Source organism: Drosophila subpulchrella, chromosome 3L (genome assembly GCF_014743375.2).
Source record: "Drosophila subpulchrella strain 33 F10 #4 breed RU33 chromosome 3L, RU_Dsub_v1.1 Primary Assembly, whole genome shotgun sequence".
Taxonomy (NCBI): domain Eukaryota; kingdom Metazoa; phylum Arthropoda; class Insecta; order Diptera; family Drosophilidae; genus Drosophila; species Drosophila subpulchrella.
Window position 1 is genome coordinate 16,634,684 of NC_050612.1, and position 25,629 is coordinate 16,660,312.

The 25,629-nt window shown below is 42.3% G+C and overlaps 5 protein-coding genes across 6 annotated transcripts; 3 read left to right on the forward strand and 2 right to left on the reverse strand.

Annotated features, from left to right (window-relative positions):
• Positions 1-128: 128 nt before the first annotated feature.
• Positions 129-14,969, forward strand: LOC119555482 (chromosomal serine/threonine-protein kinase JIL-1). The gene is made up of 8 exons (XM_037866888.1): positions 129-975; positions 2,042-2,924; positions 7,491-7,559; positions 7,636-7,769; positions 10,287-10,371; positions 10,435-11,246; positions 11,309-11,757; positions 11,822-14,969. Exons 2-8 carry the CDS (start codon positions 2,186-2,188, stop codon positions 13,161-13,163), a joined length of 3,630 nt encoding a protein of 1,209 aa, XP_037722816.1. The 5' UTR covers positions 129-975; positions 2,042-2,185; the 3' UTR covers positions 13,164-14,969.
• Positions 14,970-15,004: 35 nt separating this feature from the next.
• Positions 15,005-19,057, reverse strand: LOC119555483 (uncharacterized protein F23B12.7). The gene is made up of 5 exons (XM_037866889.1): positions 18,151-19,057; positions 17,973-18,087; positions 16,318-17,892; positions 15,413-16,258; positions 15,005-15,346 (listed from the first exon to the last, which is right to left on the reverse strand). The coding sequence occupies exons 1-5, from the start codon at positions 18,967-18,969 to the stop codon at positions 15,105-15,107; spliced, it is 3,597 nt and encodes a 1,198-aa protein (XP_037722817.1). The 5' UTR covers positions 18,970-19,057; the 3' UTR covers positions 15,005-15,104.
• A 431-nt stretch (positions 19,058-19,488) lies between these two features.
• Positions 19,489-20,417, forward strand: LOC119552670 (probable prefoldin subunit 2). The gene is made up of 2 exons (XM_037862379.1): positions 19,489-19,766; positions 19,869-20,417. The coding sequence occupies exons 1-2, from the start codon at positions 19,636-19,638 to the stop codon at positions 20,167-20,169; spliced, it is 432 nt and encodes a 143-aa protein (XP_037718307.1). The 5' UTR covers positions 19,489-19,635; the 3' UTR covers positions 20,170-20,417.
• Positions 20,418-20,594: 177 nt separating this feature from the next.
• On the reverse strand, positions 20,595-23,491 carry LOC119552667 (molybdenum cofactor biosynthesis protein 1). 2 transcript variants are annotated; one of them, XM_037862375.1, is made up of 5 exons: positions 23,361-23,466; positions 23,029-23,249; positions 22,889-22,967; positions 21,487-22,338; positions 20,595-21,335 (listed from the first exon to the last, which is right to left on the reverse strand). In XM_037862375.1, exons 2-5 carry the CDS (start codon positions 23,215-23,217, stop codon positions 20,740-20,742), a joined length of 1,716 nt encoding a protein of 571 aa, XP_037718303.1. In that variant the 5' UTR covers positions 23,218-23,249; positions 23,361-23,466; the 3' UTR covers positions 20,595-20,739. The 2 variants fall into 2 exon arrangements, with proteins under 2 accessions (XP_037718303.1, XP_037718304.1); XM_037862376.1 differs by having other exon boundaries at positions 21,237-21,427; positions 23,029-23,491.
• An 804-nt stretch (positions 23,492-24,295) lies between these two features.
• Positions 24,296-25,337, forward strand: LOC119552669. The gene is made up of 3 exons (XM_037862378.1): positions 24,296-24,526; positions 24,791-24,999; positions 25,056-25,337. The coding sequence occupies exons 1-3, from the start codon at positions 24,339-24,341 to the stop codon at positions 25,229-25,231; spliced, it is 573 nt and encodes a 190-aa protein (XP_037718306.1). The 5' UTR covers positions 24,296-24,338; the 3' UTR covers positions 25,232-25,337.
• The last annotated feature ends 292 nt before the right edge of the window (positions 25,338-25,629 follow it).

Here is a 25,629-nt window from a genome sequence, read left to right on the forward strand (position 1 = left end):
TATAAACATTTATTTAAATATTTTTTAATCCAATGGTAACGATAGTTTCCGCCATCCCTGAGTACCGATAACCTACCGTTTATCAACACCACTCCGCGTGCCATTGCCCAACACTACCGATAGCGATAACAAAAAGTGACACAAAAGCAAAGGGAAAATTTCTAGCTGCGGTTCGTGTGTTCGAATTCCAAAAAGCCAGCTATCCGGTGTTAGCCGTGCAAGGCCCCCGCGTTGGTCACATTATTGTAATATAATATAACCATATTACCCACATTACACATCCGATCGAGCGGAAATCGCGGCGATTGCACTCAAGGTGGCCCGTAGCTAATAAGTGTTCGCGAATGAGAGCAAAGCAGATGGCGGAGAGCGTCCCGCGCTTCAGTGTGTGTGTGCGTGAACGAGTAGAAAGCGGCGGTAAAAACCTTCGCGTGTAACCAACAAAAAAAAACACAAGATTTCAATATCAGAAAGATAATATATTACCTATTCAAAAGTGGGTTCTAATACTACGCAGGGAAATTGGAAAATCCATTGGAAAGCAAGAGCAACAGTCGCCGAGGAGCGGAATCTGCGGACGAAAACAAAAACGCTTTAAAAACGCAGTCGCCGATACAGAAAGTGCCAGCGTGTGCGTGTGCATATGTGTACGTAGTTGTGGGCAAAGAGAACTGTGAAGAAGACAGAAAAAGAAAAAACTAACTGTGGCAGTGGAAAATGCGCGGCTGATAAAGATTGTGATAATCACACAAAATATAATAAAGTGGAAAAGAAACCGCAAAACAAAATTGGTTGAATAATATTTAAGCCAACGCCAGTGCTGCAAAAATCGGGTCGCATTATCATCGGAACATTCAGTGTTGCACATCGCTGCCGCCCCACGCATAATCCAACACTTCCCCCCACCCACACACACACTTGGACTTGGGATTCCTACGTCTGCATATTAATATTGCGCTTATTTTCACTGGCGAGGTGAGTCGCAGTCATGTTCTATTCCATTCGATGAAGGATTTCCCAATCCAATTGCCCGCCAATAGCGGGAAAAGTGCTCCCGCCTGCGCTGAAACTGTACCATATTGTGGACGAAGAATGAGAAGGGGAATGGGAATAGAAGTGTCCAAAGGCATGTGGAGGGTACGGTAAACACTGCCTAAATAGAACACACAACTCAGTTCAAAACAGCAGTTGCAGAACCATGTTAAATATATCAAAAAGATGTAGAAGGAAATAATTGTACTAATAAGTAGTAATTATATATTTAAAGATAATATTCAATTAAATGTTTTGTGTTGTTACCGATTCCTTTGTTATAAATGTTTTACTACATGCATTTACGAGTTTCAGATCAGGTGCTAGTACTGTATGCATAATTTAGATATTTTACTTTATAACAAAGCTAATAAGAAATCTAGTGATAGCTAACATCGATATGCAGATCACAATAACACTGTTAAAAAAAATAGTAGCAAGAGTAGTGGATAAAATGTTTCTTCAAAAATTGTCTAAAGCGCAGTAGGAAGACAATAAAAATATTTTATTTTAAATTAATTTTTTACTTTTTCTTTACTTAAAATTTGAAAATTAAGTTTAAATTAAACACTAATGCTTTGTGTGCTTGTTTATAATACTTATTTTACTACTAAAGAATAGGACTCTGGAGTGACAATAAGAATTTAACGTTTTTGTTGCTGCAACTGCATTTACTTTAAAATTGAATACTAATATTACAACTTGCAGTCACTTGTAGGATACTTAGAAGGGCCTTGAAATGAAGTATCGTAAGATTAACGTTAATAAAATTAAATTGTTTTCTTACATTTGTATTTTGCATTACTAAAGCAAATTGTAATAAACGTTTGTTTGAAAAAGTTGTCAACAAAGCAAGAGCCAAAGCAAAACGATCTGTTAGTATTTGAAAACAATTTTCAATCCTTTTTCATTGTCTAATCTGATGCGATGGCTGTACGTGTCGCGATCTATAGTATAACCCCCTTTTCTTCCACAATACTATCAATTAAAACTCTGTTCTTACTTTCAGCTTAACAATGCGACACGATCATCAATTGGACATTTTTAATTTTTTTTGTTAATTGTTAAATATTGTTTTGACTACGTAAAGTGTACGTAGAGGCAAAAAAAAGACTTGGGATCTCGGAGACAGAAAAACGAGTATAATTCAGCCATGAGTCGCCTGCAGAAGCCACATTACGAGATCTTGAGCAGCGGCACAAGCAAGTCGCGTCGCAAGAATCAGAACAATCCCCGCGAATTGGGGTCACCAACCTTGGAGGATCAGGATCAGGTGGTGCGTAATCATATAAACGGTCACGTCATGGCCAATGGCAATGGAAAAAAGCGGAAGAATAGTAAATCCGAAACGTTGACCAATGGCAAAAAGTCCAAACTGAATCAGGAGGGTTCTGGTTCGGGATCTGGCAAAACCCTGGTCTATAACAATAATAATAACAACAACAACAGCATCAGTGCCACCAATGGTCAGTACAACAAGAGCAGCAGTAAGACTACACCGACATCTGGAAAGGATTACAATTATCGGGAGACCATATCGCCGCCAACACCTCCGTCTCCGCCATCTGCAAATGTGGCCGAGATTGTTTGCATCTCGGATGCGGAGAGCGACGATGATCGCGATCCGGAGCGAGACTACTACGACCACGATACGGAGGAGGAGGAGCCAAGCGGGATAGGTAACGGCGAGTCTTCCACCAGCAAATCCAAGACCAAGTCCAACAACGCAGCTGCAGCGGCGGCGGCTGCAGCAGCGGCAGCAGCAGCATCGGTGGCCCCGTCGTCGACCACGCCCTCCTACGCCATGCCCACCAGCAATAGTACGCCCCTGGACCTGGACAATGAGGCGCATCAGCGAGACCTGGAGACGGTCACCGATCTGCGATCCTATGGTGAGTCGTCAAACCCTAGGGATTCCCCTTCAAAAATATAATATAAAATCAAACTCCACTGCAAATACAAAACATATAATAAGGAAAGAACGCCACGGGCAGGTCAGGCTATGTATTTTCGAACTGGTAAAGAATAGTTCAAACCGCAAATGCTTTGTTAACTGATTTCACCTGCTTTATACCGCATTAACTTCTTCAAAACTACCGTAACCAAATTTCAAAATGTAGCTTTAAAATTTTACTCAAGATATCCTTAAAAAATGTTAAGCATTTTCTTTTATTGAACTTTTTTGTTGAATATTATAAGGTAAATAAATAGTTTTTGTTTTGGTCGCTTAAATTAGTAATAGAGCGAACTTGAACAATGGTTCGATTGAATCTCTAAAATAGTATCAAACTGACAATTCTTAGCCTAGCACATTTGAGTATTATCCAAAATTCAACCTAGTAATAAAAATTAAATACCGTGTAAACAAACATTGGTCAACAAATATAGTAGTCGGTGTAACAAGGAGTGAAATAATTGATAACTTTAGCAGGGGATGTCTCAAGGTTTGATTAAAAAGGAGGCAGAGGGGATGGCATTTGGTCAATGCCAGATGGAGTGCCGTCTCTGGCGTCCTTTGTTAATGTGGAGCACATGCATTCAACCTTGACACGATTACCCAGAAAACTCAACCCGGCTTTGTTCGCTCTTCGGGCCAAATCCAAAACTACTGACCTCCCCTGAAATCGCCCAACCTCCCCGCCTGCGTACTCACCTCTCACCACACCATATACATAGAGCAGACACAATACCCACCACCCGAAAGACTCATTTGCTAACTGTGGGACGAAAACCTATTTATATCTTAGGAACTTGGTGTTTATGTGTTAGGTCTAACACCTTTCTATTGTGTCCTATTGTTTATCCTTTATCACATAGCTCTTAAATGGGATCTTTGTGGGAAGTAACAAATTCTAGAATTGTTACCTTTCACAAGTTTCTTCAAAATATATTTTCCGAGACCCAGAAATATTTTTCTTTGTACTGTGTTTGAAAATGTCTAAGGTCCAACCTTTATTATTTGGGATCTCGAAAATCGAAGTATTAATTTTAAAACCAAAAAATTGTTTTATTAATCATATTTTTTTGAAATATTTAATAACAATCAACATATTTAAGACATTTGTAAATCCGAAATAAGGAGTCATATCAAGACCAGTTGATTATAAAGCTCTTTCCATTAACATGTTTTAATATTAGCTAATATTTCGACCCACCGTACTGCTATTCGACATCGTCGTGCAGTCGTGACCATGTCTATACGTCCATATGTATGTGCATCGTTGTTGTTTGTGCGCGTTTGCTGTAGTCACAAACATACTTGTTTGCATAAACTGTTGGTTGTTGTTTGTAGGCAGTTTATTTACTTGAACTTGACAATGCAACTCGTCGAACACCGAGCATAGATATCTATATATGTGTCTCTATAGGTATGTTCATAGATGAAGGAACGAGTTAGCCTCTGGGATAATTGCCCGCGAATTGATAGGTGAGCTGTGTTTGTTGTTTGGGGTTTAGTTATCACAATAACACTGTCACGGCAACTGGGCAAAGCCACACGTGTTATCATTTTTCGAAAATAATAATGCACAGAGGAAAATTTTGTAAACAATGATAAAATGTATGATAATCGCTCTATAAAAGATAGATCTTCATTTTGAAGTAATCTACCAATTTTGAATTGAAGAATAAAACAACGGTAAGTATACCATAAGGCATTATTTACCAACAATATAAAAAGTAACAAAAAAATGAAAAATCCTTTGGTTGGTCATTTTAAAATTTTCGATAAATAAAAAATGCATTTTTTTGTGTGTAGTTTTAACTCTTTTTAGAAAACAATAAAAGGGCCTTTAAAAAATTACCATCAGAAAAATTACGCGAAGTCAGTTAAATATGTCTCGTGTGCCAAATTGCACTTGACACTGAAAAGTAAAAAAAAAACGATATTGTTGCTATCAAAACATTCTCCACTTGTTGCGGCTTGTATTATTCATATTCTTTCGGGTTGCGTTCGTTAAACTTTGCCTAGTCAGAAGCGAGAAATACATTTTTTGTGGGGTTATTCGGTTTAAGAACCTAGCAAGAGAATATAATGCATATCAAGGCCAATGTATTTCTCGACGTCAGAAGCGTCCAAACAGGTCGTTTTCAAAAAGCAAACGAAAAATTCGCACTTGGGTTTAATAATGCAGAAAATGTGTCATTTAATAGTACACAAACATTAAATATTAAATAATGTAGACAAAATCTTATCGATAACTTAATGCAGGGAATTTCCATAATACATATATATTCATTGGAATTAGCAAGACCTTATCAGTGAGTCTTACTGAAAACAATAGCCGATGGGCCCACAAAAAATGAGCAGTTTTTAGAAAATTCTGTTATTCTGGCCTTATTATCGTGTTAAAAATATGTGCAAGGTTTATTGATTCGATTTTAAAACTATTTTGTGATTAATGTATAATATTGATGATCTTTAGATGGCCTTTTTCTGCAGATATTTTATTGACATCTTTAAATTTCAACTAATTTGTTTTTGCTTCAGAAAACATCTGTATAAATATGTAAGCAATCCAGACAGCATTTAATATACAATAGAAAGCAATAGACAAGGAAAATCGAAACTGAAATCCTTTCAACAGTTTCACACAATGCATTAACTATGATAATTAATTGGTAGATTGTACCAAAAATGATAAAATTAAATATGGTCAATTGTTTTTTCTGTCAGAATAACTTGTTTAAACACGAAAGGTTACTCATACATATCTTTAATTAAACTCAGAATGACCCAATAGTTCACTTTTACATTATTATCACCCCCTTCCAAGAAAGGTTGTCCCCTCGTCTGGTAACCAGTTTTTACACCATCTTTCCAGTTTTTCCTTGTTGAATCAATAATTCCGGCGAAAATTTGCCTTCCATAATTCGCCACCCACTCGAAGTCCTGGGTTCGTTGCACCCACTCAAGAATTTCGGCACGCGTCATCCCGTGCGTTGCTGGTGTTTCGCGTAAATTACATTTACTTGCTGTTAGCAACTTGTGTTTTCAAATAATACAACAGGTTCGGTCGAGCAACTCGCAACCAATAACCCCCACCGAAGTTTGTGTCAATGTTTCTTGATTTCACAACAACCCGAAATTTTGATGGCTCCGTTGCACGGGAGTTGAATGCACGCGGATAGATTGTGATGGTGAAATAATGTTGGGCGAAGTACTACAAATACTACAGCTATTTTGCTGCACTGAACTTTGGAGGGTGTCCTTTGGGGTTCAAGGGCGATTCCACAAGCTGCTGAGGCTGGGGTTAATTTCTCAAAGTAGCAGCTAAATTCCAAATTTATACTAAGACTTGCTGGAATGAGAGGAAGTTGGGCTAAAATGGGTTCGACTGACTCACTGCCAAAAGCGGAGGATGGTGTTGGCCTACACAAATTAGTCACTTGGGGACGTTTTATGTAATGGCAACCCAAATTGAATTACAGTGGTCATGGCGGAATTATAGGCTTTTCGAAGGCTATTATTAATTGAATTGCTTATCAGGTGAATGTCTGAAAGGTTAGTGATTCGGAAGATATTTTTTTGCCCTTTCGAAAGGTGAAACTTTCAATCACGTTTACTTGTAAGGGAGGAGGTTTATTAAACTTTCGTTAGTTTAAATTTTAAATAGTTGATTGAAAGAAAGAGTTTTTAACTTTATATTTACCTTCCATAGAAGAAAGGACAAACTTCTTTCGCAGAACTTATTAGATAATTGAGTAAGAAACTAAAATAAATATTTAAAAGGTTTTCTCACATATTTATTTTCTATTTGGTTCCAAATTTTTATATATTTTCATAAGTTCTTGTCCAATATAATCAAAGACATTCTCTAACTTCACTTAAACGAAGTTTTACTGTGGCTCCCGTAAATCCTTAAAATTTTGTCTGGGTCGTATAATAATCGTAAATTGTGCAATCTTGTGGCGAGACTTACGGGCCAATGAACCGTTAGGGACTGTGGCCTATGCCACCTAAGAAGAAGTTCTCTCTTTCCCGAAATCAGAAAAGTTCTTTGCCTCGTCCTTGGTCTCTGAATGGGCAGAAAACTGTGGTCAACATACATATGTTTGTAGTTTGTGTTAGGCCAGCAACCCGATGGATTTTCCAACTGCCCACCATAATGCCCATACGATCATATCTCGTATAGCATTTTCCACTTTCTTGCTTTCGCCTCTAAAAGCGGAATCAAGTGTCTGGCACGTGCTGCACTGGCGATAAAAATAAAATGTGATAATTCGTCGTCTCACATGTGTCAAGTAAAACAATGCAAACAACTATTTTTGTCGCCCCCATCCATACTTTACACATTCGTGTATACTTATTCCGGCATTCTCTTTCATTATCGCCTTTCCTAAAAGAGGAAAATAACTTGGTTTGCAGTGGGAAATTGATTAGTTTCCAGTATAGTTTGTAAATGTATTGTACTTATTTGTTTTGATTACAATGCTAATGAATGTTTTCTTTTTCGCAGTCAAACTGTACAGTGATGAGGCCGTCAGTCTGAATGATTTCAAAATAATACGTGTTCTTGGAACAGGTGGTAAGTACAAGTTTTTTAGGCTTTTGTATTTAATTCAATTCAATCATTGACCATTTTTTTTATATCGTTCCCAAAGCCTATGGACGTGTTTTCCTCGTTCGCAAGCTGACAAGACACGATGCCGGAAAATTGTATGCAATGAAGGTTCTCAATAAGATAACGGTAGTCCAAAAGCGTAAAACCGCCGAGCACACCAAAACTGAGCGCGTGGTAAGTTGTGAATAGAAATATCCAGGGCTCAAAAATAATATTGATTTACAATTTTCGTTACCTATTATGTAAGTCTGGGGAAAAATTGGAAAGATTTGTTTTAAATTAAGTGACACATAGGCAAGTAATCTTATCGGATATTTTACAAAGCGATTATCCTAAGGTTTTTACAACTTAACGTTATCATACGGATAAGAAACCCAAAAACACCGATGATATTATAAAATATTTGCTCAATTGCTCAATAAAGTTGTACAACTAAATTTTTACAAAATTTGTGTGGCTTAATGTTAAAAAAAACTAAATATTTAGATTTTTTTTTTCTATTACATATGAAGAATTGTTTAATGTTTTTCAAATAGATTTTCAATCCAGAGATTAGATATTAAGTAAGTTCTCCAATTGTGACCTCCATTGTAGTCCCAAGAAACCCTTTTAATCATTTTACAACGAGCAGAACGACGGCGAAGCAAACGTGTTTAATCAACTTTTTTTTTTTTGGTAGCTCTTGCTTTTCGTTTACCGTTACCTTTTACCGCTGCGTGATGTTTTTGCAATCGCATCGCTTCCAGACTTCTTTTACTTTGGATTCCTCTTCGCTTTAATGACGACAATAAAGTGCAGCTTATTGAAATTAAGCCCGTCGAGCGATTTGACAACCTTCAAAGTCGCACGTACAGTTTCCAGTAGCGAATCGGAGGAAGAGGAAAAGAAGAAGCCAGTAAACGGAAAAGCATAAGGACAGTGTGGGGAGGGGGATGGAGGGAGAGAAATGTTCTTGTGACCCACATAACGACTTGTTCTTGTTGCACCGGCAAAAGCTAACGGAGAGTGCAAAGAGAGGATACATGTGTGCACTGCAAAAAATATTGTGTTTAATCTTCTCTAAAGTTGCACAGATATTGTAAAGATGATGTACATAATGTCAAACTTAGCTCAACTTTGATATGTGAATAATATTACACCACTAAAAGGTTTTAGTAGTTAATATACTTGCATCTTATCAAGTGTATAATAATTTGTCAGATTATTTATTTTAAGTACATATATTGATAAAATCGCAGCTCAAGCAATCTTCAAATTTTTTTTATAAAACTCTAAGTTGGTCATATACGTACATACGTTCATATAATTCGTCGTCTAGTCATCATCAAACTGATTATAATTTCTTATCATTTTTTCTTGTGTACGGAACCGGGAGAGCTGGAGGAGAGAGCTTCCTGCTCAGATCAATAGTGAAGTTGTTGTTGCAGCTGCCTAGTGCAACCGGTTTTTCGGTTTTTCTTTCTCTCTCTCTCCCACTCTCTTCGGCAGAGACTCTCTCGTAGTAAATCAATGAAAATAGAAATGGAAAAGGGAAAAACAACAAAATGCGTTAAATAACTGCAAACAGGTGTAGGCGCAATAACGGCAGATAACTTAAACAAATTTACAATTGGGCGCCCTGCTTTGAAGTTGTTTTCATGCTCTATTTTCGTGTCTCTCTATTACCCTTTTCTCCTCCTCCTCCACCGCCAACTTTACTTTTCAAGGTACTATACCTGTGCTACTAACCCAGTTATCAAACATCGCCGGCTATCTGCGATTCGACAAGTCTACATTTCGCCCCGCGGTGGCCAAAATAGAAAGGAATAAACAGAGCCGGTCACAAAAATGTATCGTTTTTAAAATAATAATACATTGTTATTAAATAATATGGCTTGTAGTAAAACATTTTTTTATTTATTTTAACCAGTAAACGTTTTGAATTTTTTTTTTTTCGTTTTTGCAGAATTTGGCGTAAGCAACTTTTATATATATATTTTTTTTAATAATAAAGAGAAGATTTTATTTAAACAATAATATTACTAAAACGTTCTTTATTTTAATTAGGCCAAAAACAATTTATCAGTTTTTAACCTATTATCTTATTATTCTGACCCCAACTGTTAATGTAAACGAACAAGCAATGTGAAAGTTTTTATCTGAAAGAAAAGACCGAAAGACGAATTCATTCCATTAATTCATTTTCAAAGTACCTGATTTCACTTTTCCTCTTGCATGTTTTTTCTTTCCGTCATTCTTCCGTGGAACATCAATTGTAAACGGAAGAAACAACAACTAATTGGCGAACCCATACTTATGCCTCTGTACATATGTATATAGATTCAAACCGCATTTGCGTAAATAAAGCTCAAAACGAAATAAAAAACACGAAGATTTGTGATAAGCGTGTGAGCGAAATTAGCGCCAAGGATGAGGAGTTGAAAGTATCGATAAGACCGATTACAGTGGATGTGGATAACACAAATTTGCTATAAACACCTTTTGAGAAACTGATAAATGCAGGGCAACAAAAAAAAGCCGAATGTAAACACAGTGGGATAAACAGTGGGATACATTATTTAATTTTACAATTGGGGATATAGGTATGTAGGTGACCTTAAAAGGGTATTACAACTGGCACTATGAATATTATTATCTTTAAGATATTAATATACTACACAAATTTAAATAGAGTTATTTATTTGGTTTCAGGTACTGGAGGCCGTTCAGCGTAGTCCCTTCCTCGTGAGCCTCCACTACGCCTTTCAATCATCCTCAAAGCTTTATCTGGTGCTAGGTGAGATTTAATTACATACCTGAAAAATCGGAACAAAACCAATTAAAACTTGTGCATTTTCAGACTTTGCCAATGGCGGAGAACTGTTTACCCATCTCTACCATGCTGAGCATTTTGAGGAGTCCCGTGTGCGGGTGTACATAGCCGAGGTGGTGCTGGCTCTGGAGCAACTGCATCAGCTGGGTATCATTTATCGTGACATCAAGTTGGAGAACATTCTGCTCGATGGCGATGGGCACATTGTACTCTCCGACTTTGGACTGTCAAAGATCCTCACGTCTGAGAATGAGTATCGGGCGCACAGCTTCTGCGGTACCCTGGAATACATGGCGCCGGAGATTATCCGGACGGGGCCGCCCGGACACGACAGTGCCGTGGACTGGTGGTCGGTGGGAGTCCTCACCTTTGAACTGCTCACCGGCGCCTCGCCATTTGCCACGTCGGACGGACAGAGCCAGCAGTCGGAGATCTCGCGACGGATCCAGAAGGAGCAGCCACTGATCCCCTCATCATTCAGCGCCAACGCCCGAGACTTTGTGTTGAAGATGCTGGAGAAGAATCCAAAGCGACGGCTGGGGGGTAACCATCGCGATGCCAGCGAAATCAAGGAGCACCCCTTCTTCCACGGCATCAACTGGCAGGAGTTGCGCAACAAGCGCCGCAAGGCGCCCTACAAGCCCACCCTCACCGCCGAGGACGATGTGCAGAACTTCAGCGCCGAGTTCACCGACCAGGTGCCCGAGGATCCCGAGTGCGATTCCCCGCCCAGCCGTATCCGACTCTTCCGCGGCTACACGTATGTGGCGCCGGAGCATTTGGAGCAGATGCGACGGGATAATCATTGTCAGATCCAGTACTGTAATTCAGGTCTTCAGGTGGGTTAATTTTGCAGTACTATCTAGTGACCCTGACTAATATCTTGCTCATGAAATTGCAGAATATACCCTCACGACCGGATGACCTCGATTTGGGCACCCTTAAGGAGAGTGGGGCCTATGGTGTTTGCCACTTTGTGGTGGACAGCTCCTCGGAAATGGTGTTTATGGCCAAGGTGATACCGCTATCCAAGTTCCGCCTCTCCGAGGTGGACGCCCTGATCTCGTGCGCTCTAGACACGAACAGCCACAAAAACATCGTCAGCTACCATGGAACTTTTAGGGACAAGTGCGAGACGTGGATCATCACGGAGGTCCTGTGCGGCAAAGAGCTGACCGATTGCATCGGCATGAATGAGGAATCGTGTCGAGAGATCTTCCTGCAGCTGGTTATGGCCGTCCGGCACATACACTCCAAGCACTTTATACACGGTGACCTGAAGCCCGAGAACGTTATGTTCGTGAGCCGGGAGGATAAGGCCGTCAAGCTGGTGGACTTTGGCAATGCCTGGTAAGTTAATTGACTCTAATCGCCGTCTTCCATTACTCATATCATTCTTATTATCCCACAATAGTTACAATAGTAATTTCCAGAGCTGGAAAGACAAGCCGCGCTACACGCTGGACTATGCTCCGCCGGAAATGCTTGCGGACACGAATCTCGTCACTTATTCGCCAGCAGTGGATATATACGGTCTTGGGGCATCACTGTATACCATGCTGGTGGGTCATAAACCGTACAGGCAAAACGTGGACGATGTGGCCCACTCCGCCGCTGCTCATCACGAGCTGCGCAAGCGGATGCGGCGGGAGACGTTTAATCAGCGCTCAAAACGCTGGCAGAGTGCAAGTCCTGCGTTCCGTCATCTGGTAAGCTGGTGTCTGCAGCGAGATCCGGTCGATAGGCCCACATTGGCAGACATTCTAAGCAGCGAATGGCTGCAGTATGGAACCAACGATCCGGACGTAGACATCATTTTGCCACCAGAGCAGCAGGTGGTTGTGGACCTCAGCGAGGACACTATGGAACATCCGGCGTCAGGTATGTCAGACGAGCAGAAACATCTAGAATCCAGATTCGACAAGACGGCGGAGGACGAGGGCGTAATCGTTGTCACCGAGTTCTTGGATGCTCCTGTGCCGTTCAGCGAACCCAGGACGAACGCAGCCATTTCAACTGCGGCAGTTGCTCCTCCCTCCGACGACGAAGACCTGGTGGTGCATGAACGATTTGAACCGGCCTTCGAGGTCCAGACGGACTTCTACGGCTTCGACGAGGATGCGCCGCCGCTGCAACTTCCCGCGGAGTACTATGTCGAACTACCTCTGCCGCAGGAGGATCAGCTGCAAATGCCACCGCCTCCAGCTCGGGCACCATTTCCAATTGAATTGGAATCGACCAACCGACGGCCCAGAACCCGCCAGCAGCGTCGCACTGAGAGCCAGCTGTTACAACCTACTCCGCCAGAGGACAGCAAGGCCTCCCTGCGCCTGTTGATGCAACAGCTCCCGCCGCCATCAGACATCGTCGTGGCACGCATACCCAAAAGAACTCAGCGAGTTGTTCGCACATTGCCTCCGTCGTTCGGAACCACCAGGCGAGAGGATAATTTCCATGGATTCAGCAAGACGGCAAACACGTGGCGTAAGACGCGGGCCAGCTGGCGGCACTTCTGTCTCCTCATCAATGGTGTGCAGCAGGTTCTCAAGACACGGTTCAAGAAAACGCGGCGCGTCTACTGCTTGCCCAACATCAAGTTGGAAAAAATGGACCCTTCGTACGAGAAGCCACTAACGTTTCCACGGCCCAAGGCGCAACTAAAGCGCGCCAAGAGGGAGCCTAAGGTGCCTCGCCCACCGACGCGGGTGCAGCCAGAGAGGGCGCGGGCGCTGCGGCAGCAATATCTGTTCCAATGACATGAGGATGACGACGATGTCCTGGAAGTGGTTGAAATCAAGCACGAGCCGCTGGACGATGGGGAGGAGCAACTGCCAGCGGTGCTGCAGTGGGAGGGCGACTTCAGGCGGCCACGGATGTACAGCTGACGACAGACAATGACCGATTGGCCCTACCAGGACGACGACGGCGACCAGACCCCGGCCAAAACAGTGGGCGGAGACCCCTCGGGGCTCCATACCCAGTAACACACCCACTAACCACCCTCACTAACAATCAAGAGCACGAGTGGAAGGATCCGCAAGACGCACCAAAGATCCTGTCAATAATTATTTTCAAGTTTGTTATGCATTAGCCTAAGTTCAGAACTCATTTTGCTTATTACTTTTTCAACCACTGAAAACCAACTTAAAATTATAAAAGGAGGGTATACCGCAACGTCCTTATAAGTGTATTCTATATGCAATTTGTTGTGCTAGTTAATTATTTGAATAGCCTAAATGTAAAAAGTCAGACACAAAAACGGAATACAAAACTATACCAAGGCAACTTTTTGCATTGATCTTAGAGCGGTTAAGACACAATAACAAAAATATCGACAACAGAACACAATCACTAAAATCATTAATACGATTTGCAATTAGTTTAGTGCAAAACTATGTTTAAGCCAAATAGTGTGAAAGATATAAAGATAGCCCCAATACACAAAAATTTGATTTAAGTTGTGCTTTATGTTAAGTTATATTTTTTATTCCTAACGCAGCGTGGAGAATGCTATCCAATTCACTCAAAATCCTGATCCTGCCTAGCATGTATTGCCCACCGCAGTCGGCATTAGCTAACCCATTTAATTTCGATTGCGCTGGGCAATGTTTCCTAATTGCATTAAAATCATTTCAGTTGAAACTAAACGGAAAAAGAAGCTACGCCCGAAGAGCCATTTCCACATGAAACTGCGAAGTTCTTCTTCGAGGCCAAGCCGAAAACAATGCGCTTTTTGCGAACGAATCTGATCAAGAAACGTTATTAGTCGTAGAGTTGTTAATGGCCAACCAACTCTTAATTGTTTTGTTAAGTATTTTTTGATTGTTTATTTTAATTAATTTAATTTGCCGCAAAACTTGTAACTAAGTAAGTTAAAGCAATGGAAATCAATGAAATCTAAATAAAATTTAAAGAATTACATTAATGTAAACTTGCTTGATTTTTATACTTTTATTGTGTTGTATTATTTTCATTTTTTTAACACACACATTATCCAAAACCTAACCACATATCGAACTGTGTAAATTGCTGATGAGTCGATAAAAATGGATGTTATAAATCATGGTGTAAATTTTAGTATAAAAAATAACATTTATATTAAAGTTGCCTTTTAACAAGTTGCCTTAGAACACACAAACAAATGTAAAACCCAAACAACTCCAAGAAGTCGCAATACGAAAAGTTAAACAAACCCTACATTTTATAAGCAAAACGGTAGACAGAATAAGAAGCTATTTGGCATGAGTTTTTATAGGCGCGACAATTGGCAATTTGTCGTAGTTTAAGATCACTGGAGCTATTGTAGACCACAGACTCTGCCCCATCCACCCACAGAGGACGCAAAAACCAAAGGGGGGACAACTAGTTGAATATAAGTAAAAAGCAATCAAATCGTATTGAACTCGATTTTTAAAGTTCGGCCAAAGCGTTATACGGATTACAGATTACGGATAGTTATGTTAACCAAACAATCGAACGTTTGTTTGGCTTCGGAGGTCAGTTAAGGTACACAGATGAATTTGAAACAAGTTGCTAGCTATTAAGTCACCAAAGTCTGTACATAAAACCAATATCAAAATGCAGTTAAAATAAAGCATTTCAAATGATAACTTATCAGAAAGTGAATTTATTCTTGCTATTGTGTATTTACACATGTAACCAATTAATTAGGGTAGGGTTTAATAATCGTGTGCCGTTTAGTGTTTCCGCTTCTTGCCCGCTTTCTGTGGTTTGCCACCTTTTGCCGCTGGTTTGCCGGCAAACTTCTTGCCCTTGTAGGTTTTCGTGTTCGACCGCCGGTTCTCTTCCCACTTCAATTGCTTGTCGGAGGATTTGTCCTTGTTGAAGACGGCATTGCTGGTTCCCTGACCCTTAGCCTTGGCCGTTTCCTCCAGCAACGAAGAGAAGTCATCGGCGGCAGCAAACAGAGAGGACATATCTGAAGGGGTTTAGGAAATAAATAACAATACATCTTTCAAAATGGAATATTTAATTGATAACTTACCATGACTTTGTTTGAGAGTTTTGGCAAAGCTGCGTCCTCCCACCATGTCGGTTTCCTTCCTGGATTTCTTGGACCTGGGCGGTGCATCTTCGTCGTCATCATCGTCCTCGTCTGGGCTTTCAGGAGCATCGCTTGAATCACTGTCGTCTGGGCCGCCCTCGGATATTGATCCCTCATCATCATCATCGTCGTCTAGTGGTTCCAAATCAATCGAGCCCGTCTCATCATCAGACTGATCTTCACCAGCGACGTCCATTTCGTCGTCTTCATCTTCTCCCAGGTCATCGTCACCCCAGTCGTCATCTATATCTTCCATATCGTCTTCCGCCTTGTCAGCCTGCTTCTTTTTCTTGTCCTTGGACTTGTCCTTCTTCATCTCGCCGCCGAGCTCCTGCAAGAAGTTCAGCTCCTCTTCATCCTGCTCTTCGTCGACGCCTTCCTTGAACTTTTTGCCGAAGTACCCATCCAAATAGGCCTCGAACTCATCGTCGTCTACTTCGCCTTCCTTCAGATATTCCTCTCCAGCCTCGCCATCCTCTCCACCGTTCTCGTCCTCCTTCTTAACCTCCTTTTGCTTTTTGTTTTGAGCCACAATTTCCGCCTGTCGACGCTTGTGCTCCAAGAAGTTGAAGATGAACATCTCATCCTCGGTGCAGTTGGCCTTGGTCAGTGATTTTACTGGCCTACCACGGGCCCCGTGAGCCGTATAGCGTTTGTGGGCCACGCTGGCACTTTCCGCCGCCTGTGGAGCATCCAGTTTTTTCGGGTTCTTAAAGGCGAAACGTTCCAAAAAGTGAGGAAGTCCGAAATCCCTTAGCGGATCTCCATAGTAATCAATTCGCGATTCTGAGGTAATGAAACGGAGTTAAATAGTGATTTAAAAGGAGGACCGTGGCAATACTCACGCTGTAGGATCTGCTCGGCGAAGACCTGGACAGTGGGATGGTAGTGCTGGCGCAGCAACAAAAGTTCGTGACGAAGCGCATAGCCAGCTCCAGCAAAAGCTGGCACACGATGATAAGGATCGTACTTGCAGGAATCAATATTCCGCACCTTTGACTCCGTGGCAGCCACACTGGCATGGTGCCAAGAGGAGGCACTTGACTTGGCAGCATCCCCTGCTTTCTCCTCCGATGGCTTTGAGTCTTTAACCTCCGCAGCCTCCTCTTTGACATCCTCGTAGACCTCCTCCTCATCGCTGCCAAACTTGTCCAGATCCGCATCGACCGGCAGGATTACTTTGGAACTTTCTTCCACTTCCTCTGAAGCTCCAGTCCCGCCGATGAGCTCACGGCGCATGCGCAGCAACTTGTGGATGACGATCAAGCAACCAGCTGCAATGTGGGGTGGGGCGTAGAGAGTAAGCTGCAGCAGCCGCTTGACAAATGCCTGGGCCCGGGCGACATGGTTATCGATGTGGATGGCGCGGTGGACTATATGCAGTAGATGAGCCGCCGTTTTACTGCCCACGTTAATGAGGTTCAAATCCAGCAGCTTCACATACAGAGCATTATAAAACCGATCGGATTTCTCGGTTTTAACCGTAACCAGTTGTAGCAACAATCCCAGAGTCTGTACAGCGACCCTAATGTCGGCCAAGTGGACTAACCGGTAGATTGTGTCCTGCATTTCCTTGGAGAGTAGCTCCCCGTTGCTGTCCTTGGCAGGCTGAGCCTCCACAATGGCCTTTTGCAGACACCGCAGGATTGCCTGCATGGTCCTATTATTCACGGCTCCCTTTTGGACGAGAACCTTGAAGAGGGCGAAGCATATGTTCACCAACTTGGTGCAAACTTCGGGCCGGCCGGAGGGTGCGATGCTGGAAAGGAAGCACAGTGCAAAATGCTGGGCCCGCTCGGAAATGTTGTTACGGAAAAGCAGTTTCTCCGCCTCGGAAACGATGACGCCGCACATGTTGGGATGCTTTTGGGCCACATCGCTGAGATGGTGCAACGCCTTGGAGGCAATCTTGGCGATGGGATCGCCCAGCTTGTTCACCAACATGGTCAGCAGCAGCTGCTCCTTTTCGGGAGCATAGGCCAGCAGCCTGGCGGCGGTCACAATAGACGAGTTCTTGTTGTGTTCCTGTCCAGTCTGCAGACCTTGCATCACATTCTTGAGGAACTCATGATACTGGTCCTTCAGTTCGCTCTCAAAGTGCCAGTAAGCGTAGATGCGTCGCTTCTGTTCGTTACGCAACTTCTCGTCCTTCTTCAGCTTCTTCCAATCGGCTCCACGGGTGTGCACCGCCAGTAGTTTTCTGTTGGGCGGCAGAAGTACCTCCTGCCACAGATCCGTGAGCACTGCAATCACATCGTTGCTGGCCTTGTTGGAGATCTTGCAAAAGCCAATCAAAGTGGTCAGGGCCTCCAGGTTGCCCAGTGGGTTACTCGTCACCAGCAGGGCGCCGGCATTGGCTCGATCCTTTGCCGTACCCTTGTGCAGAGCGGTTTGCAGCCAGCGGGCATCCGACGGATTGCCTAAAGTATAACAAAATATTGTTAAAATGAGTTCAAGTTAAAAAACCACCCTAAACTTAGGGAAACCTATCTTAACCTACGCTTATTAAATGTTGTCTTCTCCGACTCGAATGAACTCTTGCAGAGATTGTAAAGCTCCAGCTGTTCGTTCTCCTTCATGTCCAACACCTCATCGGTAGATGGATAGTCGGGGTGCTAGAATAAAGAAGTTGCAGCCATATAATACCATTGTAAATTGCGTTTTTAATAAAAACTTACCACATGATACCACTTCTTCTGCGACTCTTCATCCTCATCCAGTTTTGCCTGATATTTGTTGTGCTTTTTGGAAAAAGATTGTCCCTCTTCCTCATCACTATCTCCATCGCTATCGGAGACTGTTTTACCAGCTCCATCCTCGTCGAACTTTATGCGTTGGGGTTTTTTGGAGTTTTCCGAAGTGGACTCTCCATCATCTCCAAACTTTACTTTCTGGGGTTTCTTGACCGATTCGGGTTTTTTGGTCAAAGAGTTCTCAGATACTTCTTCTCCATCATCAGCAAACTTTATCTTCTGGGGCTTCTTGGGTGTTTCGGTTTTTTTGTTTAACGAATTTTCAGATACTTCTCCATCAGCGAACTTTTTTTTTTGTGATTTATTGGCAAAATCCGACTTTTTACCATTATGTTTTTGGTTGATTTTGTTGAAGGGTTTTTGAGATACAGCTTCTCCGTCGTCGCCAAACTTTATTTTCTGTGGCTTTGGACCATTCTGATGATTTTTGTTAAACGATTTGGGAGCTACTTGATCGCCATTGTCGCCGAAATTTTTCTTGTGTGGATTATTTCCATGATCAGGTTTATGACCATTATGTTTTTGCTGGTTTTTATTGAAGGGTTTACCACCCTGAGCTGGTCCATCCTTACCAAAACTGATTTTTTGTGGCCTTTTCACCTGTTCCTTTCCTTGAAACTTTGGCTTCTGTGGGTGCTCCTTTTTGTTATGCTTAACGACAGCCTCGCCGGAGTCGTCAAAGACGATCTTCTTGTTTTTTGACGGTGCCCCGAATTGCACACCTGTGGCCACTGCTGCCGGCATGTTTTTATTTAGCTATTTATCAGATAAAAAGCATTAATTAAAGTAAACTCCGTTAGAAACAACTTGCACGTGTATTCAAATTTGGCATTCACCGCGAAGCGTCAGCAACATATGGGTTCCCGCCTATCGGTTGAATTTACTGTGAATAGTGTACAAATGTAGGTGACGAATTGCATTCTAATTATTTTTACAATTCTTTATACCTGATATTTGAAAAAAAGTATAAAAATGTAAGTGGATCAGAAAATACGTTAATAAATAAAAGTATAAATATAATGTTTATATTAAATACTTATTTTTGTACAAGGCAATACTTCAAAAACTTAATAATGTCATATTAATTATTTGTGGTTTTCTTTATTATATGTAAAGGAGCACAGTCTGTTAAAAAATATGTTCAATTGTTAATAAATGTAAGTTAAGAAAGTGTTAAAAAAAAAATGAGTAACGAAAGACCTGCAATATTTACCTTTACAGTTACGTTATATTCACGCATTACAGCTACGGTCACACTGCCCTTTGGCGTTTGTGATTTATTAGGACTTATTTTGTATAGCCCTCGTGTTCGCCGACTTATTTTGAAAGAAAATCGCAGATTTTCGCCAATTTGCAGCGATTATCCAGGCCTAGACTTCGAAGGGGACCTTTTGAAGAGCGAGCATTGCGATGAGCACCGAATCGACGAAGCCGGCACCCAGCCAGGAGGCCATTGTGGCCCAGTTCCAACAGCTGCGCAATGATCAGCGCAACTTGGCCAACAGTTTAAATACGCTCGAAATGGACTTGAGGGAACACAAGTGAGTCACCGGGTGCACAAAGATGGTTGACCATCTGGTTGGGCCCTGGGCAAGTGGGTGAACCTCTCAAGACACACCGCATTAACGCCTAATCCTCTCCAGAACTGTGATAGAAACGCTGCAGGCTGCGGATCCGGAGCGCAAGTGCTTTCGTCAGATTGGCGGCGTTCTGTGCGAGCGTACCGTGAAGGAGGTGCTGCCGCAACTGGTGGAGAACAAGGACTTCATCGCCAAGACCATCGTCATGGTCACCGACGACCTGAGCAAAAAGGGCAGCGAGCTGAACAAGTTCAAGGAGGAGCACAACATCAAGATCCGGGGCGAGCACCTGGGGGCCGATGGGGCCAAGGGCGCGGATGCGGAGAGCAAGGCGGAGAACCGCAATGTCCTGGTTTCCAACTAGGAGCGATTGATTACCTCACCACACCGTATTTATTGTGTCTATGTTGAGAGGGAACTCTGCCAGGATTTGCGAGCGATAATCCGCGTTTATCGAACACTTCTAATGTTGTATGTACTTCTAGCTGTAAGGCGCAGTTCGCGACAAGCCCCCAATCGCAACCTAACACCAACACTATCCATCAATTCCCTCATCTAAACTTAATCCACTCTGGCCACGAATTAAAGAGAACCTTAAACTTCAGAAATTAATCATGCGTCTTGTGATTTATAGGAGATCTAGCAGCTGCAGCTGGACTCACTGGATTTGGTGGTGGAACCCTTTAAATTATTAATTTTTAAATAATTCGAAAAGCCATTTTCTTAGTAGGTTTTTTTCATTTATAAATTTATTTCTATCAAAACTGTGTCGTCTACAATATTACAAACTCATGTAAAATTCTTTTATTTAAATCTTCCAAAAAGATTAACAATACCTAGGTGAATCTAATAAGCAGTAGTTGAATGTCCCTTCCCCTAAAAATGGCTTAGCCATTATATTAGTATAACTAATGGAGTCAGTCAGTAGAACTCTTTATTCGACCTCTGGGATTGCTCCTTTTGCCGCCTCCTCTCGCTGGAAATCCCTTTTTCCGCCGGATTTGCTCAACAGGCGGACGTTGGTGATGCAGATGTCGTGGGAAACAGCCTTGCACATATCGTACACGGTTAAAGCGGCCACGGAAACAGCGGTTAGGGCCTCCATCTCGACTCCGGTCTGGCCGGAGCAGCGCACGGATGCCTCCAGCCGGACTGAGTGCTCGCTTTTGAGAAGAGTGGCCTGCACTTTCACGGATGACAAGCTGATATTGTGACACAGGGGTATCAGATCGGAGGTGCGCTTGGCTCCCATGATGCCAGCCAATTGGGCCACGGTCAGAACATCTCCCTTGGCCAACTCATTGGCTGCTATAAGTCGAGTGAGCTTCTCACCCACCTCTACAGTGGCCTCCGCTCGAGCAAATCTTGTGGTCGAAGTCTTTGCGCCCACGTCCACCATTTGGGCCTTACCCTGAGCGTTGACGTGGGTCAATTGGCTGCAATTCCGGACCTGGAGCTGCAGGCCTGATGGATGATGTGCTTGGTGATACAGATGATAATGACTATGATGATGGACTCGTGGCGCAGCATCTGCAACGGGAGAGAGGGAAGAGAGTGGTGTGTCTACTAGCCGCCAATGAGTATCATGGGCCGGTTCTCCATCTGCGACAGGTTGAGCATGCCTGGGAAGGAGGACCAAGGTCTGAGGACTTTTTACGCTTGATTTCGCATCGTAACTCACCTGCATGCTGCTTTTTTTTGCGCTGCACAGCTGCCCCAATGAGATCCACCAACTGCTCCTCTGTTATATTCTCATTTCGCATGGCGTCTCTCAGCGAGAACTCCTTGTTGCCAAACAAGCACACCTTGATGTTGCCATCCGCAGTGAGTCGCAATCGGTTGCAGGTTCCACAAAAGTGTTCCGTCATGGATGTGATGAAACCCACTTGACCCTTGAATCCCGGAACTGCATAGGCTTTGGATGTGTCATTTGGGCCATTGGGCAAAGCCTCGAAATCAGGCCACCTTTGTCGGATGGTTTGCAGGGTGTCTTTGTAGGAAATAAGTCTCTCCGTGTGCCACTTGTTTCCAGAAAAGGGCATGTACTCTATAAACCTCACATCCACCGGGCGATCTCTGGTAAACTCCACGAAATCGCAGATTTCATCCTCATTGAAGTCCCGCATGAGGACACAGTTCACCTTGGGACGGTAGCCCAACTGAACGGCAAGATCGATGCCAGCTATCACTCGCTCCCATCCCTTTCTCCGGGTGATCTTCTCAAAGCGATCCCTTTTCAGTGTGTCCAAACTGATGTTGAGGGAATCCAACCCTGCCCTTTGCAGCGGCAGAAGCAGTCGGGTCAGCACCAGGCCATTGGTGGTTATGCCGACTTGCTCCAGTTCAGGTAGAGCCTTCATTTGTGCCACTATTTCCACTATATCTCTCCGCACAGTGGGTTCTCCTCCCGTCAAGCGGATCTTGCGCACTCCCTGCTCCACGAAAATGCGAGCCAAACGGAGGATCTCCTCAGTGGTCAGGAGATTCCCTTTGGGTTGGAGGGGAACTCCCTCAGCGGGCATGCAATAGTCACCTAGAAATATAAAGTATGTATTAGGTTAAACAATAGATAGGCGTTGTAAGAATTAGTGGAAAGATGACCCTGATAATGGATCAGAAACGCTTTATTTTATCTGTTACACACATTTGAACGAAATCAATATGTAAAATTACCATTTCAGGTACTAGTAACAGATAATTTAAATCCAAATATTTATGTGATTTATAATATAGTATGGAATTTTCCAGAAATAACTTAAAGATCATTAAGTTATCTATCAAGTGTTATTTACGTTCAGTAATTGAAATCGAAAATGTTGTGAAAGCTGTCGCCAAAAGAGTACAATAGACCTTAAAATCGAATTAGGACATCTGTTCTAATTTGGTAACACAAAGGTCGAATTTGAAAGGCTTCTTAGCTATTATGTTGACCGCAGGTGTGGAATGTGTTAGACACGAATTTCGCCACATTGTTCAATCAAGGCTGGGGATCCACTTCATAACGAGTATTATCAAATGGGTAGAACAATAACAGGTCGACACTGATAAGGGCAAAAACATAGGTGTTTGGGCTGAGTACTTACATCGCAGGTTGCAGCGTTCGGTAAGGGAAATTCTCAAATAGGTATGGTGTCGGCCAAATGAATCCGTTAGTGGAGAATTCTGTGGAATTTCGGATTAGCTAAATAGAAACACTGTGAGAGTACTAAAACGGAGTACCCACCTTTCTCTGCACCTGTTTCTCCGGCTCCAGTGGCTGAACACTTGCCGTGGCCAGCTTCAGGTAACCGGTTGTGGCCTTCAGCCGGGTTCCTCCTCTCCAAATTGCAGTCAATTCGCCACCCGCTCCTCCTCCTCCTCTTCGATTCTCCTGACCCAACAATCGAATCGCGTGTCTGGCCAGTAGCCGCATTTTTTTTTTTATTTTGATTGATGTTCCCTCCGCTTAAAACGTATTTAAAACGAATTCAATTGGCTTACGTAAAGCTGAACCGGCAGTTTGCGGGGGGTACGAGATGTTAAGGGATCTGTTGTCGCTGGAGCGATGAAGCATACCGATTTCGGACAGTCCGGCGTGATAAGCAATTACATATGCTGACGGGCACTCTGGTTCGGCGGTACTTGTGGGTATATCAAGCCGATTCGAGGGTTCCGACTGCACCCGGCGAGAGTTGTTTATAAACTAGGTGGAGAGTGGCGATCATATGGACAAGCTTGCCATTCGCCAAAGCTTTCTAATACCAGTGTTAGTTAGCTCCAACATTTGTTTTGGGGGTTGAATGGGGGACTATGAGAAAGGAGGGGGAGCTTTGACCTCTGAAAACTTTTTAAAATGCTTGAGGCGGCAAAAATGAGACACTGCTTTGGCAGCATTTTGGATTTATGTCTAGGTACTGTTTACCTCATTTAAATGTTTTAATTTACATTTTCTTTTAACGTAAATATATATATTTGCTTATTTTAAAGTGGCAGTTTTGATTTACTCAGCATTTTATAAAAAACAGTAGTGGTAATACTAGCTCTTTTAAATGATTATAAGAATACTATGCATTTGATTTGTTGCTTATATAAAACCTATCTATATTTACGTTCGCTGTTTTTAAATTATTTAAAATTTTTATATTTGAAATATAAAAAATGTAGCCATTGTTAAGTACATTTTATAATCTATAGCGAACTTTTGTACATAAATTCAGTAGGTCACCAAGAAACGTAGCAATCCCATATCGCATGCTGAAATAAAAACCTTCTTTCATAACGAGTAAGTGGTAAAGGAACTTACAACTCTCTCACAAAGCAAGTTCTCTTCCAAAGAAGTACGATCCATAGATACCCATTTAAATATCCGCCGCCACTGTACTAAAAGATCCCTTTTGTTTATCTTTCTCTTTTCGCTGTGAAACTCCCGCTCCTTCCCCTTTGAGGCTGTTTTGTGGTGAGTTCTCCGGCACATGTTTATTTGAAATTCGAATAAGCCGACATATACACAGAATAATCGTCAGTCGTCAGCGGAAATCCATCGAGAACAGAACTATGCATATTCCCCGTCTGTGGATTAGGGCATCGGTCCTCCTCGGCATCGCCCTGCTGCTCTATGTCTTTGTTTTCTCCAGCGGCTATCAGAAGTACCAGATCGAGGGCATTATCAAGCGGAGCGAACCGGAAAAGGTCTGGGAGTATGTTGCTGATTTCAACAAGATGCGGCTGCTAAACCCCACTATGTGAGTATACATCTAATATGACGGAATCCGATTAATATAGTGTGTTAAAATTCTTTATCTTAAATATAAAGTAGTAATATTCCAAAGTTTGCGGTGATACATTCTATCCAGCTTTGTAGAAATATGATTTACAAACTTTTTTTTAGTTATGGAAACACTAAACTGCTTTGATCTTGTACCACTTTTCAACATATGGACCTACAAGCTTTGAGCATTTAAGAAATTGAATGAAATTTAGATCCAATTTACTTTTTCTTATTATAGCATCAACTTCAAGATCCTTGCGGATCACGGACACGCCCACGACTGGCGCTATACGGTGGAGTACACAGAAAGACTCTCCCATTGGCCCTACTGGAAAAATACGGCAACGGGCAGATACGTGGTCACAAAGACCTTGCCCGGAGTGTCTCCCGTGGCCTATGTCATCAATTCCACCCATCAGACCTGCTTCTTTGGCGGATTCTATTGCCGTAAGATTAAGTGAACGTCACATACAACCACCTCTAATCAAATCTTAATGTTGCAGTGCAATCGCTTAGTGAATTTACATTCAGAAAATCTAATGGTGATACCCATGCCCAGGAAAATATTAAGTTTCAGTGCCCTTCACTTTTGGTCTCTATGTGCCGGCGGGAGCTGGAGTTCCAGCGCCAGGCGGTAATGCACAACTTAACAATAATATTCGGAAAACAGAGAGTATAAAAATCAAAACATCAGTGAAAAACGGTATATGTGCAAAAATTAAATTAAATAACCTATCAATTTAAGAGCAAAATAAAAAGCTTAAAAAACAGGAAGTGTCCTGCAGTCAAAACGGCTTGATATAAAATTTTTTAAGGAAAAACGAAATTCGGAACTAACTCGAAGAATTGAATTGATACATAAGGCAACCCCAAAAATCTATTTTTTGTTTTGAATTTTTAATCTGACGTGCTCACAGCAATATATTATTACCATAAGCTAACAAAGGAGAAATACTACCTCGAGTTTCTCAAGTATCTTATATTTTTTAGATTTTTATATTGTTGATTGGTTGGTTGGGTTATGTAAATATTGTATGGGATATTGCAAATCTACATATTTACGAAATTTTAAACGTA

Excerpts from the sequence above, each read along its gene's own strand:
- LOC119555482 (XM_037866888.1), top strand. The coding sequence starts at position 2,186 with ATGAGTCGCCTGCAGAAGCCACATTACGAGATCTTGAGCAGCGGCACA. Across the intron at positions 7,560-7,635 it reads ACGTGTTCTTGGAACAGGTG|CCTATGGACGTGTTTTCCTC; the intron begins GTAAGTACAAGT and ends TCGTTCCCAAAG. Across the intron at positions 7,770-10,286 it reads ACACCAAAACTGAGCGCGTG|GTACTGGAGGCCGTTCAGCG; the intron begins GTAAGTTGTGAA and ends ATTTGGTTTCAG.
- LOC119555483 (XM_037866889.1), bottom strand. The coding sequence starts at position 18,969 with ATGCCGGCAGCAGTGGCCACAGGTGTGCAATTCGGGGCACCGTCAAAA. Across the intron at positions 17,893-17,972 it reads GAAGACAACATTTAATAAGC|GCAATCCGTCGGATGCCCGC; the intron begins GTAGGTTAAGAT and ends GTTATACTTTAG. Across the intron at positions 15,347-15,412 it reads AACTCTCAAACAAAGTCATG|ATATGTCCTCTCTGTTTGCT; the intron begins GTAAGTTATCAA and ends AAACCCCTTCAG.
- LOC119552670 (XM_037862379.1), top strand. The coding sequence starts at position 19,636 with ATGAGCACCGAATCGACGAAGCCGGCACCCAGCCAGGAGGCCATTGTG. Across the intron at positions 19,767-19,868 it reads ATGGACTTGAGGGAACACAA|AACTGTGATAGAAACGCTGC; the intron begins GTGAGTCACCGG and ends AATCCTCTCCAG.
- LOC119552667 (XM_037862375.1), bottom strand. The coding sequence starts at position 23,217 with ATGCGGCTACTGGCCAGACACGCGATTCGATTGTTGGGTCAGGAGAAT. Across the intron at positions 22,968-23,028 it reads AGAAACAGGTGCAGAGAAAG|AATTCTCCACTAACGGATTC; the intron begins GTGGGTACTCCG and ends GAAATTCCACAG. Across the intron at positions 22,339-22,888 it reads CGAACGCTGCAACCTGCGAT|GTGACTATTGCATGCCCGCT; the intron begins GTAAGTACTCAG and ends TTATATTTCTAG.
- LOC119552669 (XM_037862378.1), top strand. The coding sequence starts at position 24,339 with ATGCATATTCCCCGTCTGTGGATTAGGGCATCGGTCCTCCTCGGCATC. Across the intron at positions 24,527-24,790 it reads CGGCTGCTAAACCCCACTAT|CATCAACTTCAAGATCCTTG; the intron begins GTGAGTATACAT and ends TTCTTATTATAG. Across the intron at positions 25,000-25,055 it reads CTTTGGCGGATTCTATTGCC|TGCAATCGCTTAGTGAATTT; the intron begins GTAAGATTAAGT and ends TTAATGTTGCAG.